Below are 26454 nucleotides of genomic sequence, written 5' to 3' on the forward strand. Positions count from 1 at the left end.
CAGAATTTTGGGCTGAACTGAGAAAAGGTTCGGTCGAACCGAAAATTACCCTGTCTGGGTAGATTAAGGGCATTGGATCAACATCCATACCCTTTGTAAGAGTGCGACTCAGGGTTTAATAATCCAGACCATTTGATCCTATGGCCCATTTGGGAGATTTTAGACAAGGAACAATTGACAATTATTAGATTGTTGAAATGAAAAATATAAAGTCATCCTTGTTCCGAAAGCAGGATTGTTTAGTGTTCCAAAATTTAGGCGGTTTAAATTTTAAGGCGTGATAAGTCGCGCGGTTTCAACAGATCCATGCAATCCACTGGTTTTCGCCAGATAATTTTAGGGCGTGAGCCCAAAATTATAAGTGGGCCAGATTATAATTTAAGAAAAACTCGTTCTTATTATCTACCATTTTTACTCACAATTTAAGGGACAAATGTAAGACCAGGAATAAACTTGTTTGGTTTTATCCAATGGTTTTTAAACTGTGGCCAACCTGAGGATTGGAATGGCTTGATTTTCACAACTCACTTGATGGACTGCTAAGATCTTGCACAAGTTTACCATATTGGAACATGTGTTGACGTGTACATGGAACAGAACTTAATTTCTTTACCGTCAACATGTTAGCAAGAGCATTAGAGTTCAGTCGTTCGAAAGGTGCATGGGACACAGCTTGTAGATCACCAAGAGCAAAAAATTAGGATGGTCCACTCATCTAGCAGGTTACACGACCGAAATCAATCGGGTCTGACTCTGCATCAATGTAGGCTGTCGGCCATCGAAAGAGTAGAGTGGTAATTGGTCCGATTTTCACAACAGGTGATCTTTATGTTGCAACCCCACCTTTTTCACGGGTTGGATCATGTTCTACAAAAGTGGCACATTCTCCAAAAAGAAAAGCATTGTATTTGAAAGCTCACACACCAAGTTGTGTGTGAACATTTCTCTTAAAACGGCCATAAGAAAAATGTCCCTGTCAAGTGTGCTAGAAATATAGAATGTTAGAATAGAGAAGCGCAACGTACACGAAATTTAAGTATAAGAAGCGTTCGATTAATAAATGTCATTTTAGCCATCCAAATCAATACACTTGATCGGGCACTTATATCAAGTCTCCATCTTCACCACACTAACAATAAAGCAATGGAGATTAATGAATCATGTGGGCCCCAATTTTCCGTATATAAACTCAACTTAGAGTAAGTGTATGTACCCACTTCCATAATCACATCACCAGATCATCCATACACTACTCAGCTAACACCATGGCTTCCTTAACCAAATCTTTCTTCGTAGCCTTGTTCATCTTGGGAGTCTGGGCTTCTCAAGCCATGGGCCGCACTCTACAGGATGTGTCTATGTCTGACAGGCACGAGCAATGGATGGCTCAATATGATCGCACGTACAAGGATGCAGCTGAGAAAGAGCTACGTTTCAAGATATTCAAGGACAATGTGGAATTCATAGAATCCTTCAACAATGCTGGGGACCGATCTTACAAGCTAGGTGTAAATGAATTTGCAGACCAAACCAACGAGGAGTTCAAGGTCAGCCGTAACGGATTTAGGCCCACTCAAACAAGAGTATCGAGAGCCACGTCGTTCATGTATGAGAACGTGACTGTGCCAGCTAGTATGGATTGGAGAAAGAAAGGTGCTGTAACCCCAATCAAAGACCAAGGACAATGCGGTAAGCTTTATAACTTTCTTATGAATTTTGTCGATTTTCTTGGATTACTGTAACTTTGTTCCAAAAAGGAACATGACATTGTTATCTTGTGTAATCTAACTTGCTATCTGGTGTTGCCAAATAGGATGTTGCTGGGCATTCTCAGCGGTAGCAGCCACGGAAGGGATTACACAACTCAAGACAGGGAAGTTGCTTTCTTTATCTGAGCAAGAGGTGGTGGATTGTGATACCAAAGGTGAGGATCAAGGCTGTGCAGGAGGTTTCATGGACGGTGCCTTCGATTTCATTCAACACAACAGAGGACTTGCAACAGAAGCCAAGTACCCCTACATGGCAGTTGATGGCACTTGCAACTCCAAGAAGGAAGCCAACCCTGTGGCCAAGATCAACGGTCACCAAGATGTTACGGCCAACAGTGAGAAAGCTCTGTTGAAGGCTGTGGCCAACCAACCCGTTTCTGTCGCAATTGATGCTAGTGGATCTGCCTTCCAGTTTTACTCAAGCGGTGTCTTTACAGGAGATTGTGGTACCGAACTAGACCATGGAGTGACGGCTGTTGGATATGGGACAGCAGATGATGGGACAAAGTATTGGATAGTGAAGAATTCATGGGGAACTTCATGGGGTGAAGATGGATACATAATGATGGAGAGGGATGTTGCTGCTAAAGAAGGGATATGTGGTATTGCCACGATGGCTTCTTATCCCACCGCTGCTTAATCCTCACTAGCTGCATATATCATGCTTGTTTATCCCATGCTTTGATCAAAAAGTGTTATGGAGAAATGTCGATGTAGAAATGTGTAGCTTCTTTTATGTAATTCTCATATATGTATGATGAGTTACTTCCATTATCACTTATAGTATCCAAACTACCTTTCCAGTATCTGTATAGTATACAAAGAACTTTCTATGTTGTTGAACCCGGAATCGGCAAAACGCCCCCAGCTTCAAGGCCGAGGGAATTTCCAGGTGTTGACTTTGTGATGCAAATGACCCAGATAAAAAAATCGAAGGTGTATGTCTTCTCCCAACGGTTTCCTTTGGTGTGAACTACCTGAATCGCTGGTGAGTGTGATTTTTGGACCTCCAGCCTAAAGGGATTACACATCTACTGGTAGGAGTGGATCTTGACAGCTTGTAGAGAGAGAATATTTTGTGTATTTTTCATTATCTCATTGTACAGGATGGAATACTACATATAGTAGTCGGCTATGGCCTATATTAGGCTACGCATATATTACACCTAGACATGCTAAACTTGACCCTCTAATTAGGGGATTACAATCCCTCTAATATTACAGCCACCATTTACTCCTATAATCGCTCTAATATACAACTCACGCCAACACTCCCCCTCAAGTTGGTGCGTATTGATCTCTAATGCCCAACTTGTCAAGTGAGTTGTAGAAGTTCTTGCTACACAGCTTTGGTAAGAATATCTGCCAATTAATCTTCGGACTTGACAAACGGGAATCGGATTATCTTGGCTTCAAGGTTCTCTTTGATAAAATATCGATCTACCTCCATGTGTTTGGTTCGATCATGTTGGATGAGATTATGAGAGATATCGATAGCAGCTTTGTTGTCACAAAAGACATCTCACATTTTGGAGTGAAGCCAATTTCTGTCAACAACCTTCTTAGATATAGGAGTTCGCAAAGACCCTTAGCCATCCCACAAAATTCTGCTTCTGCACTTGATAATGCTACTACCTTCTGTTTCTTACTTCTCCATGTCACCAAGTTCCCTCCAACAAATGTAAAATATCCCGAGGTAGACTTTCTATCAGAAATATTTCCCGCCCAGTCAGCATCTGTGTAGCCTTCAATCCTTAGATGATTGGTCTTTGAGAACATAAGTCCTCTTCCAGGGGAGGATTTTAGGTACCTGAGGATTTGGATTACTGCATTCATATGATCTTCACTCGAGCAATGCATAAACTGGCTCACTACACTCACTGCATAAGCAATATCGGGTCGTGTATGTGAGAGATAAATGAGCTTCCCAACCAATCTTTGGTACCTTCCTTTGTCTGTTAGCACTTTGTCGGGGTATTCTCGCAGTTTGTGATTCTGGACTATTGGTGTATCTGCAGGTTTACATTCCAATAATCCAACTTCTGATAACAAGTCGAGTGTATATTTTTGCTGAGAAAGAAATATACCTTGCTTGGATCTAGCAACCTTAATCCCCAGAAAATACTTGACCCCTCCCAAATTTTTCATTTCAAACTTGGCTGCCAATTGTTCTTGAAGTTTCGAGATTTCCTCCTGATCATCTCTTGTAATAATCATGTCGTCTATGTACACTATTAAAGCTATTATCTTGCTTCCTTGATGTTTCAGAAAGAGAGTATGGTCTGAATTACTATGTCGAAAACCATACTTCCTCATAGCCAAGCTAAGCCGTCCAAACCAGGCTCGAGGAAATTGTTTCAAGCCGTAAAGTGTTCATTGCAGTTTACACACAACTCAACCAGAGGTCGCCTTATATCCTAGGGGAACATCCATGTAGATCTCCTCCTCAAGATCTCCATGGAGGAAGGTATTCTTCACGTCGAATTGATGCAACGGGCAGTCTGGGTTTGCTGCAAGAGATAACAAAACTCTAATAGTATTTAACTTGGCCATTGGTGAGAACGTCTCCTGATAATCTATCTCATATGTCTGAGCATAGCCTTTTGCTACTAGTCGTGCTTTGAGCGCTCGATTGTTCTATCAACTTTGTACTTTATAGAAAATACCCATTTACACCCTACTGTCTTCTATCCTTCAGGTAAAGGAATAAGGATCCATGTCTCGTTCTTAATTAGTGCCTCCATTTATTTCTTCATTGCTTGAACCCATCTTGGATCCTTTAATGCCTTGTCAACACTTGTAGGAATATGGTGCGAAGATAGATCATTCGCAAAGTTCTTGAGTGGTTCAGAAAGTCTCTCTGTAGAGACATAATTGGCAATGAGATATTTTGATTTCTGTGCCTTGATCTCAGGTGAGTATTTATTTAGTGGTTTGTCACGATTATGCCTGTAAGGTAGCTCATAACTACAATTAACCTCGTTATTTGAGATAAGAGGTGTGGTAGCTAAGAGAACTTACCTCGGTGATATTCTCAAGAGACGGGTCGTTAGGCACTTGGGGAAGGGGGTACTATTACAGCTTCAAGAGATATATTTGCAGCGTTAGGAGATATATCAGGAGATGGGTTGTTAACTGGTATAACTGTTTCTGTAATCTCAGTGCCACTAAACTAGTCAAACTTCAGCCAATTCAACTCTTCATCTCGTGTCTCCCCCTGAAGAGAAGAAGGGGATGTAGGGGAGAAGAAAGTGTCAGTTCAAGGAAAGAAACATCCATAGTCACATAGGTGCGCTGAGTAGTCGGGTCGTAACAACGATAACCTTTCTGATGGACGGCATATCTGAAGAAGAGGCAGCGACGAGCACACGGGTTAAGCTTCGTGCGTTGATTTTTATGGAGGTGAATAAAGGCAACATGCCCAAAGACGCGAGGTGGAAGCATCAATGTCATGGGTAAGGTGACATAGGTTGACAGAGTTTGTAGTGGGGTCTTAAACTCGAGTACTTTGGAGGGCATCCAATTGATTAGGTGCACCACAGTAGCTACTGCATCAGGCCAGTAGGAGCGCGGAACGTGCGCCCTAAGTAGAAGAGCTCGAGCCGTTTCAAGAATGTGCTGATTTTTCTGTTCAGCAATACCATTCTGCTGAGGTGTCTGAGGACACGATGTCTTATGAATCAGTCCATGATGATTGAAATAAGCACGAAACTGATGATTTAGATACTCGCCATAATTATCGGACCTGAGAATCTGAAGCTTAGCAAAGAACTGAGTTTGAATCATATTATGAAAAGATCGAAACACAGTAAAGACGTCATCCTTATGTTGTACTAAGTATAGCCAAGTCATTTGAGTGCAGTCATCAACGAAAATCACAAAATAGCGGAAACTAGACAAAGTAGGCTTTGGAGAAGGCCCCCACACATCAGAGTGAACTAAAGAAAATGGAACTTTACTTTTATTCATACGTAAAAGATAAGGTACTCGATGACTCTTGGCTAAAATGCAAGTCTCACACTTAAAATCCGAAACAGACAACTCTAAAAATAAATCAAGAAACAAATGCTGCAAATAACCAAACGAAGGATGGCCTAACCGACGGTGCAAAAGACAAATCTGATCCGCCTTGGTATCACATGACTGACCAATATGATGTACTCGGCCCAAGCTGAAATCATCCATATAATAGAGCCCCCCTTCTCAGTACCACACCCAATGATCTCCTTCGAGAGAATATCCTAAATAAGACAAAATGTCGGGTAAATCAGTACGGTGCAATTGAGCTCTTTCGTAATTTGGCTCACAGATATTAGCTTGTGAGAAAGGGAAGGTATAAGTAAGGTATTAGATAATGATAAAACTGGTGATAAAATTACAGTGCCAACCTTTTTTACCGCAGAGATAACCCCATTGGCAATGGCAATACTAGCCCGTCGAGGAGGAGTATGTTGACAGAAATCTCGTGCATCAAATGTCATATGGTCAGTTGCTCCGGAATAAAGAATCCATGTGTTGCAATCATCACTGCTTTTAAACCCAAGTAGAGCCATACCTGCATTGGAGGTGGAGGATTCGGTCGGAATTAGGGACAAGTGTGGTTCTTCTACTGCCATTGCAGTCTTACCAGTAATGGCATCATTAGTGGCTCCATCACTCCTCTTCTTGGCTTGAAGATCGTGCCACCAATCTGGATATCTATGCAATTTAAAGCATGTGTCACGGGTGTGCTTAGTGTTCCCACAATAAGAGCATTTTGTCCCCTTCGGTATTTTTCTTCTGCTTCTGATGTGGACTAGCATTTGACCTGCTTCTGTTTAGAGACAAAGATCCACCATTAGAGGCAGAACTAAAGCCATTCTTAATGCTTTTGGAAGCCAAGACTGCTGTGGGTGTGTCATCCACACCGCCAGTTGCTGTCATCACAACCTGTCGAACAACTTCTCGACGGACATGGGCATATGCTTGCTCTATTGTAGGAAAATGTTGCATCTGTAATACTCCACAGTGGATATGGTCCAGGCGGTGATCAAGGCCATCCAAGAAAACATACATCCTGTCTTCTTGAAGGATGGAGTTATAGTGTTGTACATCAATCGAGTACTCCATGGGATTTAGGCGACGAAAATTAATTTCTCGCCAAAGTCTCTGCAATTCGTTGTAGAACTTTTTCAGCAAACCACCAGCTTGCTTTAATCTACTTACATGCTGCCAGAGTTCATAGACTTAAGAGGTATCACTTCCGTCAAAAAATGTGGTGGCAATAGCATCCCGCACTTGTTTAGCGGTTGGATATCGAATGAAGGTGCTAATAAGAGAGGCTTTCATAAAGTTGATTAATCATCCTTTGACTATTGCATTGTCGGTTCACCACTGCCTGAACGTGGAATCCGTTGGAGACGGCTGAGGAAAGTCACCATTGATATATCCCAATTTATCTTTGGCTACAATATACATCTCAACCACTTGGGACCAAAGAGCATAATTGGATCCATCCAATTTTATGTCAATCGGTACAACACCCACGTTTGCTGTCGGTGTCGAGATTGAGGCTTTATTTAAAGCTTCAGTCACCTTCGTGGTCAGTTCCATCAGGGTAGAAGATGATGGAGACTCACCAAGGTTGGAATCAGTGTTAGCCATGGGAGAAGTAGGGTGGGAAGACTTTAGTTTAGGAGGCTACAAATAACAAGAAGCAGGGGATCACATCTGCTGTCTTCCATGCTTGCTTTGATACCATGACAGCTTGTAGAGAGAGAATATTTTGTGTATTTTTTATTATCCCATTGTATAGGTATGGAATACTACATATAGTAGTCGGCTATGGCCTATATTAGGCTACACATATATTACACCTAGACATGCTAAACTTAACCCTCTAATTAGGCGATTACAATCTCTCTAATATTACAACCACCATTTACTCCTATAATCACTTTAATATACAACTCACACCAACAGATCTCCCATAAACATCATGGGTACATGCGTGATGTTTATGTGAAACTTACCCGACCACCTTGTTGGAGAAGAGGAGAGGAAGAAGAGATTTTCTTGGACTTGGAGTATTGCAAGTAAAATGCTTTTGTATATTTTGTATTATAAAAGTGGATATTATAATGCTTTAAATGGTTAGAAGGGAGGATTTATCTTCTTGTTTTTATTTGTTTATTTTTATGTACATTAAGTTCCTTTTTATAGACTCTTGAGGAATAATCTACACACAAGAGTAAATGCATTACTATTTTCTACAATAAGCATTAATTACTTAGGAAACTCAAAAGACATGTTCTAGATTCTTCCTAGACACATTCTAGATACTTTCTAGACACTTTCTAGAAACATTCTATATATTTCTAAAATATTTTTTTAATTTTTAAATTATATTTTCAACACACCTGGAGTTAGTTCTAGTATCATATATCAGTCCCATTTGTTATTCAAGTTTACCATACAATTGGAAAAGTGTACAAGCCATGCTAATCCTTAGAAAAAGTGTACAGGCCATGCTAATCCTTCAAATTATTTCCCTTATGTGGCGCACCCATTCATGTATAGGCTTGACTTGTGGACCCATGCCTAAATTTTGGTATGACATCCAATGGTTATAGTGGATTTTATAAAATCAATGTGGTGGGCCTTGTAAAAATTAAAGATTGTTCACTCCCCAAGTATAGGGTTGTGATGTAGTAATAAACTCGGAGAGACCGAGGTCGAATTCCAAGGGACTAAAACCTATACGTAATCTGAAATTAAGTAGAACTAGAACTAGACTAAGATGAAATCTAAATCGAATGTAATTGAGAGAATAATGATGAAATATTTATCTAAAACTTAGAGAATTCAGAGGTAGGAAACTAGGGATTAAGAGGATCCACTTGTAAAGATCAGGGAGATCTTATGCCTGCTTCAAGAATTCAACTGGACTTAGAGTCCCATCTTCATCCAGTTGTAGAGTGTAACCACGAAAATCAAACTGAACTTCCTTTGATATAGTTTTCAAGAAATGAAAGGTATATGAATTAGAATGGATTCAATCACCAAACCATGCCCAAGAGACAAAGCAAACAACAGAATTAAACTAATTAACAACCAATCATAAGATGTATGAAGGTTAGGAAGGGTACCGTCATCTGACCATGCCCAGGAGACGATGGTGAACGACAGGGCTTCCTGATATCATAATCATCAAAAGAAAAAGAAAATGCTCAAAGCTATCGCAGACCCATTGTAATTTTAGTTATAACAGACTATTAAAAACTGAAAACATTCCCTTAATTAAACTAAAATCAACATCAGTTCAGTCTAACACCCAAATTCATAGCTCAACTGGCAGACTGAGTGGAGATACCTCATTTTAACACTTGAGGTCTTGGTATCGATCCCTAGTAGGGGTGGCTAACATGGAGTGTGTACTAACAAGCTAACCCAAAAAAAAAAAAAAAAAACATCGGTTCAGTCTAAACAAAAGGCGTAAGCAAAAAGTCTCCCATTACGTTACAAGCTTCAAAAGAACTCTTTGAAGCTCGCCCGTGCTCCACCCTTTCTTGGCTCCACGTTTACGTTCCACATTGATCCCATCTTCTCTCTTCTCTCTTCTCTTTATAGTAGCAGAGAAGGTCGGTGGAGAGATCTTTACGCACCAGTGTGCGTAACTTCTTTATGTAGCCAAGAAGGCACACGAAACAGCACCACTTTCCTTGCTCATTTTTCAAAGAAACACCGTCCCTTGGGAAGTTTTGAATGCTATACACCATGGACGGTTCAGATCTTGCATCTGATCAAAGATGGTGGGCCACAACCGCCTGGAAATCTGATTTTTCACGGACGTGCGTAGGCTTACGCATGAGGCTGCGCTGACGTGATCGGTGGGCCCGTGCTTTCTGGGAAATCCACCCCGTCCATTAGATTCAGATCGAAAAAAAAGTTGGAATTGACTGGTTTTGGGTTAGATTCGTTGTGGCCTACGTTGTTTTCTTCTCTGCCGTTTGTCTTGTGTTTGGACGATTAAAAACCGATATATGCTGTCATTTGAAATACTACCACCTAGGCGATGGTAATATAGGCCATGATAGTCTAATGGATGGTCCGGATTAGACCTTCTAATCGTGATGGTGGCCCACAATTGAGGACCGCAAGTCCCTGTTTCATTTTTTGTTTTGAATTGGAGCCAGCGTCGGGTCAGCGTAAGCTGACTGGCTTTGGCTATTTCAGTACATGGCAGGTGTACACATGTTGTGTACACCATCCACATGAAGTGGGGCCCAAATTAATGTTTTGAGAAATCCGTTCCGTCCATCTGTTCTATCATATCATTTTAGACGTTAAGTCCAAAATTGAGGCAAATCTAGAGATCAGGTGGGCCCCAAATCAAAAATTTATGATATGATCTATCCGTTGGGCCACTTTCACAAGGATCGAATGCCAGAAATTTGACTTGTACGGTTAATTTATGGTCCTCAGGACGTCTCTCTACCTACCATTTCCTTTGGCATGGCCCCACCTAAATCACAGGTCTGGCCTGGGCTAATCCGGAGTGAGTCTAACCCGGTCACAAGTACCGAGTCGGGTCGAGTCTACACCAAGTCGGATTGAGTGTAGCAGGTATCCACAGGCTAAAATCACAACTCAAAACCTATCTTCACTTGCCAGAATTGTAGCCTCTCAGTCATATACATGATTTTTTTTTTTAAAAAATATATATATATATATATATATATATATACGAGTTGAATTTTAGATCGAGTCAAGTCAGTACCAAGTTGGTTTTCGGGTCAAGTCAAGTTACTAGGTGACTCGAACTCGACTTGGTTTGAGTTCGTAATGGACGAAGTCAACTCGATTCGGATCGGATCACCTACTAAGTTCGGATCGAGTCGAATCTAAACGAGTTAGACGAGTCGAGTTTGCCAAGTTGAGTCCTCTCATGCCGAGCTCTACTTACTATGTCCACCACCATTGAAAGTTGTTTCCTTCGCTAGCTCATATTAGTGTTTATTTGTCATGTAACCTGTTCACAAGGTCACACAAACATTGATAAGGGGAAAAGACAAGAACCCAAACTTTTGAGGCCCCCAGAAGTTTTTAACAGTAGGTGTTTAAGTCCCAGTTTTTCCTATAGTGTGGTCCACTTGAGCTTTGATCTGCCTGAATTTTTGGGGGAGCTGCGAGGTAATTATTTAAGTAAATAATTATTACCCTAGTAAATGTATTTACTGGTGACATGGAAAATCAAGAGGCCCCAACGAGGTGGTTACTGGACAATACTAAGTAGGCCTGTTTTATCCACGCCGTCCATCTATTTTTTCATATCATTTTAGGGTATGAATAGAAAACGAGACAGATCCAAATCTCAAGTGGATCACACCAACAGAAAACAGTGGTGATTGAACGCTCACCATTGAAAACTTCCTAGGGTCAACTATAATGTTAATTTTCCATCCAACCTCTTCATTAGACCACACAAACGTGGATGAAGAGAAAACACAAATATAAGCTTAATTCATCCAAAACTTTTGTAGCCCCCGGTAAGTTTTTGAAGATGGGGCGTTCAACGACCACTTTTTCCTGTTGGTGGGTCCACATGAGATTTGGAACTGCCTTATTTTTGGGATCATGTCGTAAAATGGCTTGTAAAAAAACAGTATGGATAGAACCCATACATCATGGTGGTGCCCACGGAGCATCCTCCAGTAGACAACACCAGCAGGCAATCAACGTTCACAAGGAGGGGAGATGGGCCCGATTCATCCATGATGGACAACTCCACATTGAAGGTGGGGCCCACACAACGGAAGGCCCACATCATAGGTGGGCTCCACAGGATGGGCAATGAACAGTGATGGTGGGCCCCACATGATGGATGACCCACATCACACTGGCCAATAGAATGGTTGGTCCATGTCAAAGGTTGACCCCTATTGATGAATGGCCCACATCCAAGGCAGACCCCACATGATAAATGGCCCACATTGAATGTGTGTCCCACATGGTAGACGGTCCAAATCAAAGGTGGGCTCCACGTGATGGGCAGGGGATATTGAAAGTAGGCTCCAAATGATGGATGACTCACAACAAGTCAGGCTCTATATAATGAACGGTCCACATCAAAGGTTGGCCACTAACGATCATTGACCCACATCCAAAATGGGTTCCGCATGATGGGCGACCCACATTGAAGTGGAGCCCATACGATGAATTGTCCACATCAAAGGTGGGCTCCACATGATGAGTGGCGGATATTTAAGGTGGGCCCCGCATGACGGACACTAACATTGATGGTGGGCTCCACAGGATAGATGACCCATATTAAGGTGGCCCCCACATGAGAACAGTTCACATCAAAGGTCAGCCCATAATGATGAATGACCCCCTGCCAAGGCAGGCCCGACATGATGGATGGCCCACATCCAAGGTGACACTGCACGATGGATAGCCCATATCAAAGATGGGTCACTCAAGTTGGATGATCCATATTGAAGGTTAGCCCCACATGATGGATGGTTCACATTGAAGACATGGGTAAGGTAGGCCCGACATAATGAACGATTCACATTAAATGTTGGCCCACATGGTGGATGGTGGATGTTAAGGCTGGACCAAACAAAACTGAGGGATGATTACTTATGTGATATTGGAAACCAAACTTGCTTTTCTTCTTTTTTTGGACTGATAAGTAACTTGTTTACCAAAGATACTAATTTGCTAAATGAGTAGAAACAAAGATGAGCTGCTTGTAGTTTAAATAGCTTATATTAAGTAACTTATGATCTAAACAAGCCCTAAACGGTCCATGATGGGACTTGAAAGCACCAACCTAGGCATAATAATAATAATAATAATAAGCGGGTTTAAATTTTGGGGGCAAGCTCCCAAACCGAGCAAGGCCCGAAAGATCGGTAGGCATGCATGCCTGGACAACAGCAATCCACTTCCGAGAGGGAGCCTACGTGCCGGGGCAAATGTAATGGTTTGGACAGGTTTTCTTTTGTTATAACAGTCTTTTCGTCTACATTCTCCTCTTTTTTCACATACTATCCATGGTGCTATTAAAGTTTAGTAACTGTCCATCTAGTGCACATGTGATTATGTATGATATCTGACCTGTTCAGAAGGAGGCAGGGACATAAACATCACCTCGTTCAAAAAATTAGGAAGATCCGACCATCAAGGATGCTAACGGTGTGATCCACCTGATGGGCAGGATTGCCCTTTTTTTTTTTTTTTTTTCCTGTGCCGGTTGTTGCTTAAAAACTGGCACTGTCAAATATAGAATGTTAGAATAGAGAAGCGCAACGTACACGAAATTTCAGTATAAGAAGTGTTCGATTAATAAATGTCATTTTAGCCATCCAAATCAATACACTTGATCGGGCACTTATATCAAGTCTCCATCTTCACCACACTAACAATAAAGCAATGGAGATTAATGAATCATGTGGGCCCCAATATTCCGTATATAAACTCAACTTAAGAGTAAGTGTATGCACCCACTTCCATAATCTCATCACCAGATCATCCATACACTCCTCCCTTACCACCATGGTTTCCTTAACCAAATCTTTCTTCATAGCCTTGTTCATCTTGGGAGTCTGGGCTTCTCAAGCCATGGGCCGCACTATACAGGAAGTGTCCATGTCCGACAGGTACGAGCAATGGATGGCTCGATATGGTCGCACGTACAAGGATGCAGCTGAGAAAGAGCTACGTTTCAAGATATTCAAGGACAATGTGGAATTCATAGAATCCTTCAACAATGCTGGGGACCGATCTTACAAGCTAGGTGTAAATGAATTTGCAGACCAAACCAACGAGGAGTTCAAGGTCAGCCGTAACGGATTTAGGCCCACTCAAACAAGAGTATTGAGAGCCACGTCGTTCATGTATGAGAACGTGACTGTGCCAGCTAGTATGGATTGGAGAAAGAAAGGTGCTGTGACCCCAATCAAAGACCAAGGACAATGTGGTAAGCTTTATAACCTACTCACGAATTTAGCTGATTTTCTTCAATTAGTGTAACTTCCTTCTAGGAAGGGACATGAAATTGTTACCAACTGTTAGCTAACTTGCTATCTGGTGTTGCCAAATAGGATGTTGCTGGGCATTCTCAGCGGTAGCGGCCACGGAAGGGATTACACAACTCAAGACAGGGAAGTTGCTTTCCTTATCTGAGCAAGAAGTGGTGGATTGTGATACCAAAGGTGAGGATCAAGGCTGTGCAGGAGGTTTCATGGATGGCGCCTTCGATTTCATTCAACACAACAGAGGACTTACAACAGAAGCCAAGTACCCCTACATGGCAGTTGATGGCACTTGCAACTCCAAGAAGGAAGCCAACCCAGTGGCTAAGATCAACGGTCACCAAGATGTTACGGCCAACAGTGAGAAAGCTCTGTTGAAGGCTGTGGCCAACCAACCCGTTTCTGTTGCAATTGATGCTAGTGGATCTGCCTTCCAGTTTTACTCAAGCGGTGTATTTACAGGAGATTGTGGTACCGAACTAGACCATGGAGTGACGGCTGTTGGATATGGGACGACAGATGATGGGACAAAGTATTGGATAGTGAAGAATTCATGGGGAACTTCATGGGGTGAAAATGGATACATAATGATGGAGAGGGATATTGCTGCTAAAGAAGGGATATGTGGTATTGCCATGATGGCTTCTTATCCCACCGCTGCTTAATCCTCACTAGCTGCATATATCATGCTTGTTTATCCCATGCTTTGATCAAAAAGTGTTATGGAGAAATGTCAATGTAGAAATGTGTAGCTTCTTTTATGTAATTCTCATATATGTATAATGAGTTACTTCCATTATCACTAATCGTATCCAAACTACCTTTCCAGTATCTGTATAGTATACAAAGACCTTTCTATGTTGTTGAACCCGGAATTGGTAAAATGCCCCCAGCTTCAAGGCCGAGGGAATTTCCAGGTGTTGACTTTGATGCAAATGACCCAGATAAAAAAAATCAAAGGTGCATGTCTTCTCCCAACGGTTTCCTTTGGTGTGAACTACCTGAATCACTGGTCAGTGTGATTTTTGGACCTCCAGCCTAAGGGGATTACACATCTACTGGTAGGAGTGGATCTCCCATAAACATCATGGGTACATGCATGATGTTTATGTGAGACTTACCCGACCACCTTGTTAGAGAAGAGGAGAGGAAGAAGAGATTTTCTTAGACTTGGAGTATTGCAAGTAGAATGCTCTTGTATATTTCGTATTATAAAAGTGGATATTACAATGCTTTGAATGGTTAGAAGGGAGGAATTATCTTCTTGTTTTTATTTGTTTATTTTTATGTACATCAAGTTTCTTTTTATAGACTCTTGAGGAATAATCTACACATAAGAGTAAATGCATTACAGTTTTCTACAATAAGCATTAATTACTTAGGAAACTCAAAAGACACATTTTAGATTCTTCACACATTCTAGATACTTTCTAGACACTTTCTAGAAACATTCTAGATATTTCTAAAATACTTTTTATTTTTAAGTTATATTTTCAACAAACCTGGAGTTAGTTCTACTATCATAAATCAGTCCCATTTGTTATTCAAGTTTACCATACAATTGGAAAAAGTGCTTGTCCTTAGAAAAAGTGTACAGGCCATGCTAATCCTTCAAATTATTTCCCTTATGTGGCGGACCGGATCATGTATAGGCTTGAATTGTGGATCCAGGCCTAAATTTTGGTATGACATCCAATGGTTAGAGTGGATTTTACAAAATCAATGCGGTGGGCCTTGTAAAAATCAAAGATGGATGTCTCTCTGCCTACTATTTCCTTTGGCATGGCCTCACCTAAATCACAGGTCTGGCCTGGGCTAATCCGGATTGAGTCTAACCCGATCACAAGTACCGAGTCGGGTCGAGTCTACACCAAGTCAGATTGAGTATAGCAGGTATCCACGGGCTGAAATCACAACTCAAAACATAGATTCACTTGCCAGAATTGTAGCCTCTCAGTCAAATACATGATTTTTTTTTTTTTTTTTTTTTTAAAATATATATGTACGAGTTTGAGTTTTAGATCGAGTCAAGTCAGTACCAAGTTGGTTTTCGGGTCAAGTCAAGTTACTAGGTGACTCAAACTCGACTCAGTTTGAGTTCGCAATGGATGAAGTCAACTCGATTCGGATCGGCTCACCCACTAAGTTCAGATCGAGTCGAATCTAAACGAGTTAGACGAGTCGAGTTTGCCAAGTTGAGTCCTCTCATGCTGAGCTCTGCTTGCTAAGTCCACCACCATTGAAAGTTGTTTCCTTCGCTAGCTCATATTAATGTTTATTTGTCATGTAACCTGTTCATAAAGCCACACAAACATTGATAAGGGGAAAAGACAAGATCCCAAACTTTTGAGGCCCCAAGAAGTTTCTAACAGTAGGTGTTTAATTCCCAGTTTTTCTTACAGTGTGGTCCGCTTGAGCTTTGATCTGCCTGAATTTTTGGGGGAACTGGGAGGTAATTATTTAAGTAAATAATTATTACCCTTGTAAATGTATTTACCGGGGACATGGAAAATCAAGAGGCCCCAACGAGGTGGTTACTGGACAATGCTAAGTAGGCCTGTTTTATCCACGCTGTCCATCTATTTTTTCATATCATTTTAGGGTATCAGCCAAAAATGAGACAGATCCAAATCTCAAGTGGATCACACCTACAGAAAACAGTGGTGATTGAACGCTCACCATTGAAAACTTCCTAGGGTCAACTATAACGTTAATTTTCCATCCAACCTCTTGATTAGATCACACAAACGTGGATGAAGGGAAAACACAAATATAAGCTTAATTCATCCAAAACTTTTGTAGCCCCCGGGAAGTTTTTAAAGATGGGGTGTTCAATCACCAGTGTTTCCTGCCGGTGGGTCCACATGAGATTTGGAACTGCCTTATTTTTGGGATCATGTCTTTAAATGGCTTGTAAAAATAGATGAACAGTATGGATAGAACCCATACATCATGGTGGAGCCCACGGAGCATCCTCCAATAGACAACACCAGCAGGCAATCAACGTCCACAAGGAGGGGAGATGGGCCCAATTCATCCATGGTGGACAACTCCACAATGAAGGTGGGGCCCACACAATGGAAGGTCCACATCATAGGTGGGCTCCACAGGATGGGCAATGAACATTGATGGTGGGCCCTACATGATGGATGACCCACATCACACGGGCCAATAGAATGGTTGGTCCATGTCAAAAGTTGACCCCTATTGATGAATGACCCACATCCAAGGCGGACCCCACATGATAGATGGCCCACATTGATTGTGTGCCCCACATGGTAGACGGTCCAAATCAAAGGTGGGCTCCACGTGATGGGCAGGGGATATTGAAAGTAGGCTCCAAATGATGGATGACTCACATCAAGTCAGGCTCTATATAATGGATGGTCCACATCAAAGGTTGGCCACTAACGATCATTGGCCCACATCCAAAATGGGTTCCGTATGATGGGCGACCCACATTGAAGTGGAGCCCATATGATGAATGGTCCACATCAAAGGTGGCCTCCACATGATGGGTGGTGGATATTTAAGGTGGGCACTGCATGACGGACACTAACTTTGATGGTGGGCTCCACATGATAGATGACCCATATTAAGGTGGCCCCCACATGAGAATAGTTCACATCGAAGGTCGGCCCATAATGATGAATGACCCCCTTCCAAGGCAGGCCGGACATGATGGATGGCCCACATCCAAGGTGACATTGCACGATGGATAGCCCATATCAAAGATGGGTCACTCAAGTTGGATGGTCCATATTGAAGGTTAGCCCCACATGATGGATGGTTCACATTGAAGACATGGCTAAGGTAGGCCCGACATAATGAATGATTCACTGGCCCACATGGTGGATGATGGATGTTAAGGCTGGACCAAACAAAACTGAGGGATGATTACTTATGTGATATTGGAAACCAAACTTGCTTTTCTTCTTTTTTTTGACTGATAAGTAACTTGTTTACCAAAGATACTAATTTGCTAAATGAGTAGAAACAAAGATGAGCTGCTTGTAGTTTAAATAGCTTATATTAAGTAACTTATGATCCAAACAAGCCCTAAACGGTCCATGATGGGACTTGAAAGCACCAACCTAGGCAAAATAATAATAATAATAATAATAATAATAAGCGGGTTTAAATTTTGGGGTCAAGCCCCCAAACCGAGCAAGGCCCGAAAGATCGGTAGGCATGCATGCCTGGACAACAGCAATCCACTTCCGAGAGGGAGCCTACGTGCCGGGGCAAATGTAATGGTTTGGACAGGTTTTCTTTTGTTATGACAGTCTTTTCGTCTACATTCTCCTCTTTTTTCACATACTATCCATGGTGCTATTAAAGTTTAGTAACTGTCCATCTATTGCACATGTGATTATGTATGATATCTGACCTGTTCAGAAGGAGGCAGGGACATAAACATCACCTAGTTCAAAAAATTAGGACGATCCGACCATCAAGGATGCTAACGGTGTGATCCACCTGATGGGCAGAATTGCCTTTTTTTTTTTTTTTTCCTGTGCCAGTTGTTGCTTAAAAACTGGCACTGTCAAATATAGAATGTTAGAATAGACAAGCGCAACGTACACGAAATTTCAGTATAAGAAGTGTTCGATTAATAAATGTCATTTTAGCCATCCAAATCAATACACTTGATCGGGCACTTATATCAAGTCTCCATCATCACCACACTAACAATAAAGCAATGGAGATTAATGAATCATGTGGGCCCCAATATTCCGTATATAAACTCGACTTAAGAGTAAGTGTATGCACCCAATTCCATAATCACATCACCAGATCATCCATACACTCCTCCCTTACCACCATGGTTTCCTTAACCAAATCTTTCTCCATAGCCTTGTTCATCTTGGGAGTGTGGGCTTGTCAAGCCATGGGCCGCACTATACAGGAAGTGTCCATGTCTGACAGGTACGAGCAATGGATGGCTCGATATGGTCGCACGTACAAGGATGCAGCTGAGAAAGAGCTACGTTTCAAGATATTCAAGGACAATGTGGAATTCATAGAATCCTTCAACAATGCTGGGGGCCGCTCTTACAAGCTAGGTGTAAATGAATTTGCAGACCAAACCAACGAGGAGTTCAAGGTCAGCCGTAACGGATTTAGGCCCACTCAAACAAGGGTATCGAGAGCCACGTCGTTCATGTATGAGAACGTGACTGTGCCAGCTAGTATGGATTGGAGAAAGAAAGGTGCTGTAACCCCAATCAAAGACCAAGGACAATGCGGTAAGCTTTATAACCTTCCCATGAATTTTGTCGATTTTCTTGGATTACTGTAACTTTGTTCTAAAAAGGAACATGACATTGTTATCTTGTGGAATCTAACTTGCTATCTGGTGTTGCCAAATAGGATGTTGCTGGGCATTCTCAGCGGTAGCAGCTACGGAAGGGATTACACAACTCAAGACAGGGAAGTTGCTTTCTTTATCTGAGCAAGAGGTGGTGGATTGTGACACCAAAGGTGAGGATCAAGGCTGTGCAGGAGGTTTCATGGACGGCGCCTTTGATTTCATTCAACACAACAGAGGACTTACAACAGAAGCCAAGTACCCCTACATGGCAGTTGATGGCACTTGCAACTCCAAGAAGGAAGCCAACCCTGTGGCCAAGATCAACGGTCACCAAGATGTTACGGCCAACAGTGAGAAAGCTCTGTTGAAGGCTGTGGCCAACCAACCCGTTTCTGTTGCAATTGATGCTAGTGGATCTGCCTTCCAGTTTTACTCAAGCGGTGTATTTACAGGAGATTGTGGTACCGAACTAGACCATGGTGTGACTGCTGTTGGATATGGGACGACAGATGATGGGACAAAGTATTGGATAGTGAAGAATTCATGGGGAACTTCATGGGGTGAAGATGGATACATAATGATGGAGAGGGATGTTGGTGCTAAAGAAGGGATATGTGGTATTGCCATGATGGCTTCTTATCCCACCGCTGCTTAATCCTCACTAGCTGCATATATCATGCTTGTTTATCCTATGCTTTGATATAATAGTGTTATGGAGAAATATCAATGTAGAAATGTTTAGCTTCTTCATGTAATTCTCATATATGTAATGAATTACTTCCATTATCACTTACAATATCCAAATGGCTACTTTTCTGTAGGCCATATGACATGGTTACTCGACTCGGCTCAATGTCTAGTTGTGTCAGCATTGACTGCAAGACTATTTACTTCACTGGGCCTGATAGTTAATAACTAAATTAATATGTTCGAAGATGCGGTGGTGGGGGTAGGCCTGAGGTGCTGGGTGGTCCATCCCTTGTAGGTGAATACGTCTGCTGTGTTTTTAATCTCCCCGGATATCTTCTTTCGGGCGAGCTTCTGTTGTTGTAGGTGTAGTCAGCCACTGGGCTCTCTAGACAGGGATAGTGCTGTCGTGGCGTCTTTTGCGGACTTTGAGCTGTTTGACGATCTTTGTCTAGGCAGGTTTAAATTTTTACGGGGATGGCCCTGTAGGCGAGGCGCCGGCCTCAACGAACGGTCGCACTTGCTAATTCGACTCTTTTTACAAAACTTATGGTCGGATTGGACGGGAGTAAATGGAGGTAAATGGGAATAATTGGGAGTAAATGGAGGTAAATGACATTTTAAGTATATTTGGATCTACCAAAGTAGCAATGTGGTAATGCCAATACCCAAAATATGGGGACCTTTAAAATACTTTCAGGCATACCCTTTGATAGCTTTTTCAAAATCTTTGGGACAAAATTGCCCATGAATACCTTCTATGTTCAGCCCGGCGCCTGACAGGGGACGACTTTGGACAGGGTAAACACTGTGGGGCTCACTATGGTGTTGGTGAGAAATCCAGAAGGTGATATATTTTGCCAAATCATTTTATAACATGAACCCAAAATTGAGGTAGATCCAAAGCTCAAGTGGGCCACACAACAGAAAACAGTGGAGATCGTATGCCCATGGTTGAAACATTTATGGGGTTGCAGAGGCTTTGCATCAAGCTAATACTTTTATTCCTTCAGTTCATTCTCATGATAAGGAACATATAAGCATTTGGACTACTTTATGAACGTCGCAGTAGAGCCTAAAAAGGTTTGAATGGGAGGCAACATGAGTTTCAGATATGTCTAATTTGTGGTCTCATGTCTTAACATGATGTTCCAAAATGAATGAATAGAGTGGATTTCCCACAAACATTACGATTGACCCAACATAGTTTCTGATGGTAGAAAGTTGTTGCAAAAGGCTTTTGCTTGAATTCCAATGGGATGTGATGGGATCTGACATGGATTGCCTAACTAGAGATGAATGTTCCAATGGGTCCCACTGTGATTTATGTATTTTATCCATGCTATCCATCCATTTTGAAAAATCATTTTAAGGCATGAGCCAAAAATTGAGGCATATCAAAGGCTCAATTGGACCACACCACAGAAAATAGTGAGATTGAAAACCTACTATTGAAAACTTCTTAGGACATGATTTTTGGATGTAATTTATTCTTTGGCCTGTGGCATGAAATTAAAATTTGAATCTAACAAATGTTGGATTCGACACATATATTGTTGAGGGTCAAATATTACATATTAGACCCCATTTATTACCTGGATTTACGAACATGATACTATTTAACAGCATATTTTAATCGTGTTTGTGCGGCAAGGTGAATTTATAGGTGTGGATTGAAAAATGGTACTAAAAGCATGGATTTAATGCTCCGAAGTCACCAAGGCAAGGGACGGACCCCAGGAGACCGAGATCGAAGAATTTACATGGCAGAAATCTGAGAAAATCACGCCACTCACGTTAAACAGGCTTGAAAATCGTCCAGAATGCAAGATCACAAGGTTTCCACCATTTTTTTAGCTCGAAAATTTATATATGGCCTAAGGACCCTAAATTAACCGTACACGTCAAATTTTAGCTATTGGATCCTTTTGGAAGTGGCCCAATGGACAGATCAGCCCATAAATATCTGATCTGGGGCCCACCTGATATCTGGATATGCTTCAATGTTAGTCTCAACCCCTTAAATCAGATTAGGAAGGAGATGGACGGTGCAGATATCTCACACTGCATCACTGTGGACCCCACCTCTGGTAGTGTGTACATGAGCACATGTATACTGGATGTGCACCGGACCGCTCAAGCCGGTCAAACTCTGTTTGTCTGAGTCTTCTTCACAAAATGGAAACATCAGTTTCCTTTTCCAGCATTCGCATGGACATTTACGGGTGATCATCGTGGGCTACCATTGTGGTCCAGATAATGAATCTGGACTGTCCATTAGATCCCAAGGCCCATATTACTAAGGCCTAGGTGACGAAATTTGAAGAAATAAAGATGATGAGATCCCAACCGCTCAAACAAAAGACAGACAATGACTTTACAGATTCAGTGGACCGCATCAAAGGATGGCCAAAAATAACTTTTTCCAACAGAAATTTCGATTAGAATTCAGTGAACGACGTACATTTATCAACACGACATCGAAAAGGGCCCCACCAGCGTCACAACAGACGGTTGCGCAGGCTCTGTTGCGCATTGCGAGAACCGATCGTTGTAGGGCCGTTCTACAGTCGAGAAGATAGTCGGTCTGTCCATCTGGACCGTCCAAACTAGTCTCAAGGTGTGACCGACCTGGCTTAAGAAGACTGAATGGCTCAGATCTACCGTTTGGGTTCTTCCACAGCGCCAAAACGCAGATTGAGGCGGGAGCAACTTGTTTGCTGCGAAAGGAGTACAGCTGGCTATCTTTTGACGCACGCCAGCACACCTCTCCACTGCCTAATTACCTATAAGAAAGAGAGAACGTGAGAGAGGAGATTTGGGCTGGACGTGAAGCACAGAATGAGGAAGAGAGAATAGAGTTGTTTTTTTCCTTTTCCTTTTTATTTTTTCTTTTGTTTATTTTATTTTTGTTTACGGGATTTAGCCTAATCATGTTGTTAGGCTAAACCTCTTAGCTAGGGCTAAGAGGTAGAGCTTATAGCGTCATTGAGGTGTTAGTTTTGTTTTGATTCATGGTTATTGAACTCTTATGGATTCTAGTTTGATTATTAAGGAATACTTTTAATTTTTAATGGTTTATTGTGACTCAAATTACAGTAGATCTGCAATAGCTTTGAGTATGTTCCTTTTGTTATGAGATTGTGAACTTAGGAGGCCCTGTTATTCATCATTGTCTCATGGGCATGGTTGGGTTATAGAACCCTTCCTAACTTTCACAATTCTCTCATGATTGGCTGTAAGATTGATAAATTGCTGTTGTTTGACATAGTCTCCTGGGCATGGTTAGGTGACGGAATCACTTCCAAATCTTCACCAATCTTATCTGTTGATGATTAGATTCATGAGAAGTTCAGAGATCTCACAAATCTCTTCTTACCAACTGGATAAGATAGGACTCTGATTCTAGTTGTGTCCCTGAATCAGTGTAAGGTAACTTCCCAATTGCTATAAGTGGATCCTTGGCACTCTAGTTTCTTACCTTTGATTTCTTTAAGTTTTAAATTAATATTTCATCATTATTCCTTCAAATTCATTCGATTTAGATTTCATCTTAGTCTAGTTCTAGTTCTACTTAATTTCAGACTACGTACAAGTTTCAGTCCCTTGAGATTCGACCTCGGTCTTACTGAGTTTACTACTACATTACAACCCTATACTTGGGGAGTGAACATATATGAGCTCACAACCATTAACACATGACAACCTAAACCCTTTATACATGATAACATCAACCCTTAATACATGGCAACCACGACCCAAACTCTTAACACATGACAACTTCAACCCTTAGCACATGACAACCTCGACCTTTAACACATGACCACTATGACTCAGTCCATGACAAGCTCAACCCTTAATACATGACAACCACAATCCAAACCATTAACACATGACAACCTTGACCTTTAACAAATGATAAATATTTATTTCTTTAAGCCAATACATTATAAAATTCAAGTTCTTTTTCCATTGTTATTTCCCACATGACAAATACGACCATCCATCTTCACCACAAATCCCTTCTGATAATCACCTCTCGTTATGCCAACAACTACATCCATCCTTCTCTATCCACAACTAAACGTGGTTTTCATCTCAAAGAAAATACTATTTTGTAAAAAAATTAAAAAATTAAAAAATTCATTCAAAATATCTTCCACCTACCAGTGATCTCCATTTCTAAGAAATGTGGTCATAGGAGCAAAACTAACACTCATTTTTAGGGCTGTAGAGATTGTTGGTGGTGCCCATACGTTGGAGAAGTTAATGGTGGTGACCATATGCGGAAAAATATTATCAAAGGAGGTGGTAGTGGGTCCCTAGAAGACCTACTTGAAAAGGTGGAAGAAGAGTCTTTAGGAAAACAACAAAAGAAGAAGACGGCGATCCATATGGGCAATTTCGTCCTAAATCTTTCGAAAAAGGCGTCCGGGTCAGGTAGGGCATTTTTTGTAAAGGTCCCATTTTTTTAGGCTTTGGGCTATTCTACTTATTCTACTTTGATCAAAATTCCATAAGATTATAAGCAACTTTAATATGTTAACTTACTTTTCAAAAGATGCTTTCCAAACTAACTAAAAAAATAACTTTCCTATTTCATAAGCAAGCGAAGGCACTTATGAGAGTGTTGCCAAACAAGCAAAAATAAAAAATAAAAAAGAAAAAACCTTAGCAGTTCCCGCATTCTTCCGTGAAGCATTACGTAACAGTCATCGAACGAAACTATGAAAGGGATCAAGTGTAGCTGTCGAGGGGAAGAAATGATTAGTAGCACCAAAGACATGCGTCCAATCGCGACTTTCCCACAGAAAATTCCAGCTTTGCAGGACACCTTTGTACCATGCAATCGGTAGGCCCACCATGGAGATCACCTGGAAAAAAGAAAAAGAAAAAAAGGCCGGCTCCTAATTGGGTGGGCCTTGCCTAAATGTTGATTCAGACCATCGGTTGTCCACTGATTCAACCGGTGTAGCTCACCTGATGAACGGACCAGCCTGATTCTCCATTCGATCTTTATGGTGAGCCCCACTGTTTCCATGGTGCGGATTACCTGCATAGCTAGCATGTTTGTGGGAATGGCCTGGTTAGGTCGAGAACTTAGCATTCTGTTGTCTATACCTGCTCAGTGGCCCACTTTTTCAGCAGCCAATAGGCACTACAAGAAAACTGGCCTTTACCGGCGGTCAAAACCGCCGGCAAAGACCAATAAAACCGCCGGCAAATATTTTGCCCGCGGTTATCTAACAGCCGGCAAAGCCTCAGTCGGTAAAGGCTTTACCGGCGGCCAGGACCTTTGCTGACAGTTGTGCTGGACGCCGCTAAATCATCAGTTTTTTGTTAAAATGGTCAAAAGCTACGGATAAAATCTGTAGCTAAATCTGACTAGCCCCACAGTACGACCGTAGCCATTGGTACCACAGTAAATGCATAGCCTGCTCAGTGGGGTGCAGAAAATCAGTTTCACATCAGCTGAAACGGCAGTGTTGAATCCATATCAGCTTACCCCAATAAGATACAGGGAAACTCTTAGTTATTCTAGGTATATGATAAGCAATGAATAAAATTCATGGAAGCCCTCCTAGGCATATACTGTAAAGAAATTGCTTCCTATTTCAGTTTTTAACTAACATATTACAAGCAGACAATGCCTATAGTGAAATAAATCAAAACTTAATTGAACAGTTTCTGTGAATTAAAGTATAGAACATATAACAAATATTAGCACATGGTTACATATCAAAATATCTGAAACAAATCTTTATACATTGTATCCAAAACCTTAATGTGATTTTTCAGCTGTATCCAAAACCTTTCCAGTTTCAGCACATGACAGAATGTGGAACCATGGGTTGCTGCCAATATCTTTCCATCTGGTGAAATGCTAAGCCGATCATAATGCAGAGTTGAGCCACTGGCATCATGAAGTGGAATGGGAAACACCTTCAAAGTCTTTGGGTCCTCATCAAGATAGCAAACTATTTAGGTAAAAGGAAGCCAGTGAACCAGGAAAATTTTTATCTGTCATAATAAGATTAAGAAGTGTGTGTGAGTGATCCAGGGTTCAATCCCTGGTAATGTTACTTTCCAAAAAAGAAATCTGTCATAACACATGCAAATACATCTGTCGACTGTCAATGATAAAATAAGGATTCAGATTAGATATTCAAAAGAATCCCATTCCACTAAAACAAGAGCCATTGCAAGCATTTCAGTTTCTAAATAACTTAAACAATCAGAAGAAAGAGCTTTATCAAGATCAAGAAGAGCTATCTGAAAAACTCCTGAACTCAAAATGGTTATTTAATGATCTGATAGCTATCTGAAAGTAAGGTACTCTCTTCTAATTGGCAATAGTTGTCCATTATCTTAATGGATAGCTTTCCTTCTTTCAATTAATTTTCAATAAAAATTTCAGCATTCTAAAAAGATCTTGAGAGTTTCAATGGAAGATTTTCATGTGGAACAGTGGAAGCAACTCATGAGACTGGATTATTTGCAAAGCTATTTATTTGCCTACGAGAAAAACTCAAGTAGAGAGTGTCATTCCCTATATCAAGCATGCTCTTGACATTCTTTATGCATGTATTGTTTTATTATTGGTATGTGTGTGCACGTATTTGTTCTATTTGAGAACTCATCACCTGTTTTTTGAAAAAGTAAA

At 41.3% G+C, this 26454-nt stretch overlaps 4 protein-coding genes across 4 annotated transcripts in view; all 4 read left to right on the top strand.

Annotated features, from left to right (window-relative positions):
- Positions 1-26454, top strand: part of LOC131241041 (UBP1-associated protein 2C-like) — a 67394-nt gene that overhangs the window by 30212 nt on the left and 10728 nt on the right. The gene's annotated exons all lie outside the window — the stretch shown is intronic.
- On the top strand, positions 1266-2686 carry LOC131241045 (senescence-specific cysteine protease SAG39-like). Its single transcript, XM_058239673.1, has 2 exons — positions 1266-1689; positions 1814-2686. The coding sequence occupies exons 1-2, from the start codon at positions 1266-1268 to the stop codon at positions 2407-2409; spliced, it is 1020 nt and encodes a 339-aa protein (XP_058095656.1). The 3' UTR covers positions 2410-2686.
- LOC131241042 (senescence-specific cysteine protease SAG39-like) lies at positions 12664-14482 on the top strand. The gene is made up of 2 exons (XM_058239668.1): positions 12664-13734; positions 13859-14482. The coding sequence occupies exons 1-2, from the start codon at positions 13188-13190 to the stop codon at positions 14452-14454; spliced, it is 1143 nt and encodes a 380-aa protein (XP_058095651.1). The 5' UTR covers positions 12664-13187; the 3' UTR covers positions 14455-14482.
- LOC131241046 (senescence-specific cysteine protease SAG39-like) lies at positions 18615-19882 on the top strand. The gene is made up of 2 exons (XM_058239674.1): positions 18615-19038; positions 19163-19882. The coding sequence occupies exons 1-2, from the start codon at positions 18615-18617 to the stop codon at positions 19756-19758; spliced, it is 1020 nt and encodes a 339-aa protein (XP_058095657.1). The 3' UTR covers positions 19759-19882.

The sequence above is a fragment of the Magnolia sinica genome, chromosome 3 (genome assembly GCF_029962835.1).
Source record: "Magnolia sinica isolate HGM2019 chromosome 3, MsV1, whole genome shotgun sequence".
Taxonomy (NCBI): Eukaryota; Viridiplantae; Streptophyta; class Magnoliopsida; order Magnoliales; family Magnoliaceae; genus Magnolia; species Magnolia sinica.

What these genes read in the sequence shown, in the direction of transcription:
- LOC131241042 (XM_058239668.1), top strand. Translation starts at nt 13,188, where the DNA reads ATGGAGATTAATGAATCATGTGGGCCCCAATATTCCGTATATAAACTC. An exon ending in CAAAGACCAAGGACAATGTG is followed by an intron (nt 13,735 to 13,858) that starts GTAAGCTTTATA and finishes GTTGCCAAATAG; the next exon opens with GATGTTGCTGGGCATTCTCA.
- LOC131241045 (XM_058239673.1), top strand. Translation starts at nt 1,266, where the DNA reads ATGGCTTCCTTAACCAAATCTTTCTTCGTAGCCTTGTTCATCTTGGGA. An exon ending in CAAAGACCAAGGACAATGCG is followed by an intron (nt 1,690 to 1,813) that starts GTAAGCTTTATA and finishes GTTGCCAAATAG; the next exon opens with GATGTTGCTGGGCATTCTCA.
- LOC131241046 (XM_058239674.1), top strand. Translation starts at nt 18,615, where the DNA reads ATGGTTTCCTTAACCAAATCTTTCTCCATAGCCTTGTTCATCTTGGGA. An exon ending in CAAAGACCAAGGACAATGCG is followed by an intron (nt 19,039 to 19,162) that starts GTAAGCTTTATA and finishes GTTGCCAAATAG; the next exon opens with GATGTTGCTGGGCATTCTCA.